This window comes from Mytilus edulis, chromosome 3, assembly GCF_963676685.1.
Source record: "Mytilus edulis chromosome 3, xbMytEdul2.2, whole genome shotgun sequence".
NCBI lineage: Eukaryota > Metazoa > Mollusca > Bivalvia > Mytilida > Mytilidae > Mytilus > Mytilus edulis.
Window position 1 is genome coordinate 66636448 of NC_092346.1, and position 8582 is coordinate 66645029.

At 32.2% G+C, this 8582-nt stretch overlaps 1 protein-coding gene across 1 annotated transcript in view; it reads right to left on the minus strand.

The window, feature by feature from the left end:
- The window catches only part of LOC139517169 (calmodulin-like), a 28605-nt gene extending 20687 nt beyond the window's left edge, over window positions 1-7918 (minus strand). The window contains exons 1-5 of the mRNA XM_071307889.1: window positions 7745-7918; window positions 6902-6932; window positions 6469-6621; window positions 5182-5424; window positions 2555-3870 (exon numbers count right to left, since the gene is read on the minus strand). Of these exons, the coding sequence (XP_071163990.1) occupies window positions 3842-3870; window positions 5182-5424; window positions 6469-6621; window positions 6902-6932; window positions 7745-7747 (459 nt within the window). The 5' untranslated portion in view covers window positions 7748-7918 and the 3' untranslated portion in view covers window positions 2555-3841. The remainder of the gene's footprint in view (window positions 1-2554; window positions 3871-5181; window positions 5425-6468; window positions 6622-6901; window positions 6933-7744) is intronic.
- Between the last annotated feature and the right edge of the window lie 664 nt (window positions 7919-8582).

Genomic DNA, 8582 nt, shown 5'->3' on the forward strand with positions numbered 1-8582 from the left:
TTACGAAAATTATAAAGCCCTTTCTAATAATTCTCAAGAAAATGTTTTCCTGTATTTAAAAGTTTCACTCACTGCAATTATTTTTAATCAATTTTAAAGAAAACTATTTATTATAAATTAAGTACCATGGCTTACATCCAATCACAGCGCTTCAAAGTTGACTTCCTTCACCTGCTTACATAAAAGGCTGAAACCAGGAAAATTGTAATGCTACTTTTTTCTTCAGACGTGCCACACGTATACAAAATATTTTTTAACTGGCCCAATCTGGAATCCATGCCTATCTCTGCTTTATAAGTGAACAAAACTTCAAATAGTCGACAGTTCCTTGTTACAATATTACGATAATACCAATTTCAGTTTAATCTGTATGGACATCAAGTATGCTGCAGAAATAAAGTTTTTTGTTTTTCAAAGATTTATGAAATAAATTGGGAGAAGATTTCTACCTACTGGACAATCAAAAACAACAAGGAGTTTTGAAACAGACGACACCATGACCAAAAAGGAGAAACTTAAATGCAAAAAAGTTCACAAGACACACACCACAAAGAACAACAAAAACATTGACCAGCGGCATATGCCTCATTAAAAAACCCAGCATGAACCTCAGTAAAAAAGCATCTCCTGCTCCACTATAGGTTTTATACTCCTAATTTGATACGTTAATCATCTATATCAAGTTATATAATGTATACAATCTTTACATCCATCCTGTAAAACTATAGCAGATTGGAAAGCATTTTTTGTTTTAACCTAAGACATCACTTGTTTCTTGAAACAAAACAATTGACCAAAGTAAATTCTCTAGCAATGAACTTGACAGTAGGAAAAATAAGGGAAAATACACGATTGTCAGCACTGTGTCGATGCCGCTGCTGGTTACCTTGTCACTGAGGGTATTATTAACCCACCAGATTGGTTGCTTCGCTTCTTACATAATTTATAACATACGCTCAGATTTAGAAACTATAAAAGAAAGGTTCACTTAGATGAATCCTACCGGTGATGTCAAAAAGAAGTGGATTCTTCAAAAAGATATAAGTTTGTACAAACGTATTCAGTCGACAAAATAAGGGATGGGGTAGTGTAGGCGCCTTCAAACATGTTTAATACAGCCTCATGTTGACCATGTCTCAAATCTAGAGCATGTAGTTCAGTGGTTGTCGTTTGTTCATGTCTTCAATATTTTTTGTTCGTAAATTATTTTATTATAAATAAGTTGCCCAAGGATACTATTGCAAGCCCTTATTTGCTGACCTGTATTTATATGCCGCAGAATTTTTAGCATTTATATAAACAAGAGTTCACACGCTGTAATGTCTCGCCTTCTTCACTAATCATTGATATTATGTTGATGGTCCTAAATATGAAGCTTTACTACAACTAGCACATACACTTAACATGAATTAATCCAAGACAATGAGGTCTAGGTCATATCAACCAAACAAGAAATACATGTAAACCTTACAATCATTCAATATACTAAATATAGTTGACCTATAATTGCTTATAGTTTCTAAGAAACAGACTTAAGGGGGCTCCTGGGTATAAATCAATTTTTTTTTCTAATATAGGATTTCGTTATATTTTTTTTATAAAGGAACTTTATCCTATACTTAATAGAAAAATAAAAAAAAAATGGAGTCACTGTTCATTTAACTCGCAATCATCCTCCGAAAGAAGCATACATTTTTGTTAATGTCCTTTTTTTCTGTTGAACTAATAGGCGAAATTGAGGTAAATTATATCGAAAAAAAATAACCTAATTACGGAAATCGCTTTAATGTTACAATTATTCAGTTTATGTATAGCTTATTTGAAAATAATAATAAAAAATATAGGTCACCGATGAGTTGAAAAAGATATTAAAAATTTGATGCAAAAAATGGCATTTTTGCACCAAAGGGAGATAATTTGGAGCTTTTTCAATGATATTAACATTTTAAAAGTCTTTTGGGGCCGAACTGAATCGATTTTTTTGGTTGATTTTTGTACCAAATCATAAAGTAATAACTAATAGTGTAATAAATAAGATTTATAATAAAAAAAATAAAGGTTTGATTTTTTCCTGAACTTTTTGTACCCACGAGCCTCCTTAACATTGACCAATGAACAATGAGAATGAGATCAATGTTAGATGAACCATGATACCAGGCAGACATGTACAGCTAACAATTCTTCCATACAACAAATATAGTCGACCAATTGCTCATATATATAGTTTAAGAAAAACAGACCAAAACACAAAAACTTAACACTAAGTAATGAACCTTGAAAATGATGTCAAAGTCAAATAAAACCTGCGAGACTGAAATGTACATCATAAAATATTTCCATACACCAAATACATTTGACCTATTGCATATAGTATTAAAAAAAAGACCAAAACTCAAAAACTTAAAACCATGAAAATGAGGTCAAGGTTAGATGACACATGCCAGCAAGACATGTACACCTTACATTCATTCCATACACCAATTTTTATATACCTATTACATCCAGTATAAGAAAAACAGACCAAAACACAAAAACTTAACTATAACCACTGAACCATGAAAATCAGGTCAAGGCTAGATGAAACCCGCAAGTTGGACATGTACACCTTAAAGTCCTTCCATACACCGTATATATTAGACCTATTGCTTAAAGTATCCTAGATATGGACTTAACAACCACCAAAACTAAACCGTGTTCACTGATCCATGAAATGACCACCAAAAACTTTACCGTGTTCACTGATCCATGAAATGACCACCAAAACTTTACCGTGTTCACTGATCCATGAAGGGAGGTGGGGGTCGATTGAAAACTGTTTGACGGTCATGAGGACCTTGCAAGGTACGCGCATACCAACTATAATTACCCTATTACTCATAACAAGAGATAAATTAGCATTACAAAAAATTCTTAACTCTTTTTCATGTAGCCACTGAACTATGAATATGAGGTCAAGGACAATGGACATGTGACAGACAGAAACTTCGTAACATGGTGCATCTATGTATACAGAATGAAACAAACAGGTCTTCCATCTTCTAAAATACAAAGCTTTTTAATAAGTTAGCTTACGCCGCAGCCGCTGGATCGCTATCCCTATGTTGAGCTTTCTGCGACAAAGGACGCAGGCTCGATAAAAACTTATTCTTATGAAAATCATTGCCGCCAATAGCAATTAATGGTGATTGCAAAACCCCTTACCACCGATTCACATTTAAGTTTCTCGTCTGGAAAACATGGTGGTATAAGTGACATATAATTTCCGTTGTAGCTCTTTAAAATTCCGATAATCGTCTTTTTGTCAGCATCTACATTTACACTTATGCACATGAATACTGGGTTAATCATGTAATGGACATTCTTATACAGCTGACTGATTTGGTATTGATCGGACGAATAAAAAAACTGCTAGATACAATAATTGATCTGACTGGCAACATCATCATCTCAAATTTGTTTCAGCAGTACGTTCCATACATATTTTTTTTTAAATTCGGGGGCTTAAAATGGTATTCTAAGAGCGCTATAGTGATGCTCTTATTAAAATCTTACAGCACATTCTATTTATGTATAATAGATTAACATATTGGCGAAATAGGTCTTACTAATAACCTTGCATTCAACAAGCATACAATTCTTCTCATTTTGACCAATGACACCGACCTTAAGATAAACTATGACAGTTGGTGTCCCTTTAATACCTGTAACATATAACTTGCATTTTGACCAACAAAAAAAAGGAAGAGCGAATTATACTGATAATAGAAACACCCATCTGAATGCATAGTTCAAAAAGTTGAAATTGTATTGCACAACTTTATTGTTTTCTTATAACTTTTCTTCATTTTGAGGCCATCATATGAACGAATTCTGAAAAGAAAAGAACGATAAAGGTAACTTGAGTAGACTTCCTAAAACATATGATTCATTAACAAACAGTGTAACATTACGTGTGTGACATTGACTATACTATATAATTATTATATGATTTTTGTGCAAAACACAATTGTTTAAATGTCGTTGATCGAAAATTTCATTTTGTTGTTTTTTTTTATGCTGGAATTTGGGTCGGGACCACATCACATCATATCCATTATATTGATTATCAGATATATTGCAGCGAAACTTTTTACCTTTATTTATATTATTAACTTATCCTTCTTCTACAGAGCTTCTTAAGTGCCAAAAATGAAATTTTAAATATTTGTACGCGCGCGACTTTAAATTTTGTGCGCATAACTTTAAATCATGAGAACACAACTTTTAAACTTGTGCGCACAAACTTTTAATCTGGTCTTTGAACGATTGCAGATAACATACGATGTTTGTGCTACAGTGAACGATCATACATTGCATTTGTCTTATAAAGATCATGCTGTTGTTGACAAATAAAACGAAATTCATTGAACTCAAACTGGAAAATCAGTTCTCATTTAGATTGTAGTTACTTCAAAGTTGCTTTGAAATAAAGAAGAGAAAAGACACCAAGTCTACACATTCATACCACCATTCATGCAAAGAGATTTTCCACTACATGGTTTTTCAACAAAAAAACTAATTGATGTAAACCGAATATCTACGATTAGTTGTTTTATAGCAGTATATTTACATACTTAAACAATGACGTATTTTTGTTTTTGTAATTCCAGAAAAGGCATATGTACCATATCTGGCAACGGACTATTTGTACAGGCAACGGACTATTTGTACAGGCAACGGACTATTTGTACAATGTTATCTGGCAACGGACTATTTGTACAGTGTTATCATGCTTCGTGTGATACTTTTTTCTTTATTTTTCTATATCCTCTTATCTTAACTGATAATTTTCCCGAAACTGTTGAAAATCAAGTTAATTGCTGGACTATTTTACAAAAGGGGCGAAAGATACTAGAGGGACATTCATACTCATATGTTAAAATGAACACACAACGTCATGGCAAAATAATAAAGAAAAAGACCAATTATAGACAAACAGAAATACCCAAAACACGACTTGGAAGACTAAAGACTGAGCCACGAAAACTATCATGTTATTCTCTTCGTCACTTGATACGCGTTTAGAATTAATGATAATTCAACAATACTAAAAAAAATTGGTAAAATATGTCGCGATTTAACTATATAGTAATTAATTATGTGTAGATCTTGAATGTGATACATATTGACGTCTCTATATACCTTCATAATGAACCTGACCATCACCGTCTTTATCAGCAGCTCTGATCATTTCGTCGATTTCAATCTCACTTAATTCTTCTCCCAAATTTGACATTGCTTTTCGGAGTTCATCTGCATCTATAATGTCATCTCCATTTTTGTCAAATGCTTTGAAAGCTTCCCGAAGTTCTTCATGGGAATCTGTTTCCTTCACTGTCCTTGCCACAAGAGATAAGAAATCAGGAAAGTCTATAAGTTCTTCTCCTGTTTAAACAAAGAAAAGTGAAGATGATCGATATGGAAAAAACACACATTTTATATACAATGAAAAACCAAATGCAAAATCATTACTGTAAGACGGAGAAACAATTTCCATCTGAATACCTGTAGGTTGTTTATGTTGATGAATATCATGGCGTTCTCTTCTTACTTGTTTCCCCGCGTGTTTATTTCATATAGTTAATACTTCGTTGCGAAAGAAAATATATCCCATATATTCATGTTTGAGTTGTTAAATCATTGTGTCTTTTTTTTAGTTCAAAGCAAGTCTTGGTGTTTTTGTTTTGTTTTTGATTTATCTATAATTAAGATTCAGTTGAGATATACTTTATGGGTTTTGACTACGTGTGTATACTGATGATAACATTGCTATATGAAGTCTCTTTGGAGGTAACCTCTTCTTACTTTAAAGTGACAAAATAATTTTACTTTATCAGGGAGTTGAGTACTTTGTCAATGAGTCCACTTTCCGTAAATGTATTCGAAATAATTTTGTTCATGTTTGTTATGCTTATACTTTAGTGTTTTCTATGATATGGCAATCCCAACATTTATCGAGATTAAAAGGGGGTGGATAGACCTAAACACAAATCGTAAGTTACACCGTCAACTATATTGTTATGCTTATATCACGTGAGGAAATTCGTCAGAAGTTGTCTTTATGTCTTTGACCATCTTCTTTTTTAATTTGTTTTGTGCCAAATTAATTTCAAGATATACCAGTCACCCAGAAAGAGACACACAACACACACTAATGTTTGTCCATAGATCACACTAGCTCATACTAGACTTAACATGCAAAGAGTTAAATAAACATAATTATCTTTGTTCAATAAATGTTCTAGCAAACTTCATATCAGTACATGTATATAATGGTTTTGTTTAGACTTAAATGCTTTAAGACATTAAAATGTCCGCTGACCAATCCATTTAAAAACTGATTTTTCCCCTTGAACGTTGTTTTGCTTTTGCACCATCAACTACTAGCAAGCTCACATAAAACATAAACATATAACGACAGCAGTATACCATTGCTATCAGGATCAGCATAAGCATGTGTCATTTCTTTCAATTCCTGGTTTGTAGGATTCTGTCCTAAAGCCATCATAACTGTTCCGAGATCTTGAATACTGATAGATCCATCCCCGTCAGTGTCAAAGGCACGGAAAGCTTCATAATATTCTGTAAAATGTACAATTCTGACAATTAGTTTTTAAAAATTAAAGCATTTAGATATGCTTTTTTTTCTTTTTTCTCTCAGTTTAAATTACAATACTACATTTCAGATATTAAAACATATTAAAACATAAACAGATATAAAAGGTTTTAATATCAAGTTTTTAGTCTACAATTTATACTATTTCAAGAACCCGTTACCGTATGATTGTTCTTCATCGAGGAGTTAAAAATGTACTTTTCAATCATTTGCAAAACAAAGAAAAACCAATGCAAAGGATCATACCTGCTATTTGTTCTTCTGTAAGCTGATCAGCCTACAACATTAATTTTTAAATGAAAAATGCATCTTCGATAGCCAGCGAAAATAGAAAAAATATTATGCTTTTACATAGAATTATTATACAGACTCAACTATATATAAAAAAAAACAAGGAGATGTTTTATGATTGTAATTGCGACAACTGGCCATCACAGTCCACATGACGTGCATGTAAGCAGCAATATAGGACTCCGAAAAGCCCTCAACGACGAGTAAACCCGTCATGGCTACCAACCCGTCATGGCTACCTTTTGGTTAATGAACTTCTACAATTTTCAATCACAATATCTGAACCTGTAAAGAAAGATCGCACATTTATTGAACTTTTGAAAATGCTTTATGGAATCATTTAATGAAAATATTCAAATGTGTTTCAGATATGAGGACTTAAACTTTTACGCTACCGAAATTGTGTCATCAATCTGCAGTTTTCAATACATTGATCTTCACAGAATGATTCCTTATATTGTATTTGTACGCCTCCTATTATAGATTTTTCTGAAGATTTTACTCATTCTATATATCTATGTAATCAAATATAAAATAAAATATGTCGTTTGTCCATATTCTCACTCGCCTTACATATTTGAAACCGTTTTCAAAAACAGACATTCATATGTTTGCTGATGTCCCAAATAACAACACTAAAATAGTCTTTTGACATCCTTTTTTTAGCGTCTTTAAATGATCGAACTTAATTGCCGCAGTAGTCTCGTGATCGACAATGCCAGATATTGATGCAAAAAGACCCTTAAAACACCTACAAGGAAATATTATAACCAAATAAGTATATAAATTGTGACTTACCATCTTCTATATCATTTGAAAAAGTAGTATATAAGATCAAACTGTCTACCGATTTAATTTAACATTGTTCCCCCATTCATATTCATTGACAAGAGTATACATCTACTTAAAAGACCATTCTAATCTTATCGGTAAACTCGTCCTATTTCACTTGTAAAGATTTTGCTTATATTTGTGCTAAACCCATATACACAGAGATCACACTCTACTGATCACTTATTGAAGTTTTATTTTCTCAAATGCACAGTTGTTAAAAGATTTAATAACATATTTACATATAAATGACAAATATAGCATTGAACAATCAAACGAAAAGACCGATCGGATTGTTTTGTCGAAATTCTATAAGAAATGTTTGAACATTGAGTGTACACAACAGAAAATTTAATAACATTGGGATCTCGAGTGATGTTTTTTTAAATGGCAATCAACATTGGTTTTCTTGAGGTGGTTGATTAAAATCATATATCTTTTTATCTGTTGTTGTCAGATTCAAGCTTAGCAATGAAATGTGTAGATTTAAACACATATTTTGAGGATAAAGCAATGGGGCGAACTGTATAAACGTTTCTACGTAATATTCAAGATCATATAAAATAAACCACCATCCATTTTAAACGTACATGTCTATGTAATAGGTTTTTATCCGAATCGGATGTGAACTTTTACTATTTTTCGTATGTGTATCAGTACGTGTCGGAATATACAGATTAGTAATAACTCTTCAGAAATTGTATATGATTTATCAATATATCATGTGCGAATGCAGTTTAAAAAAAAACAAACAACTAAAGATCACACTGTTCATTCTGACATTGATTGAACAAAATAATGCCAT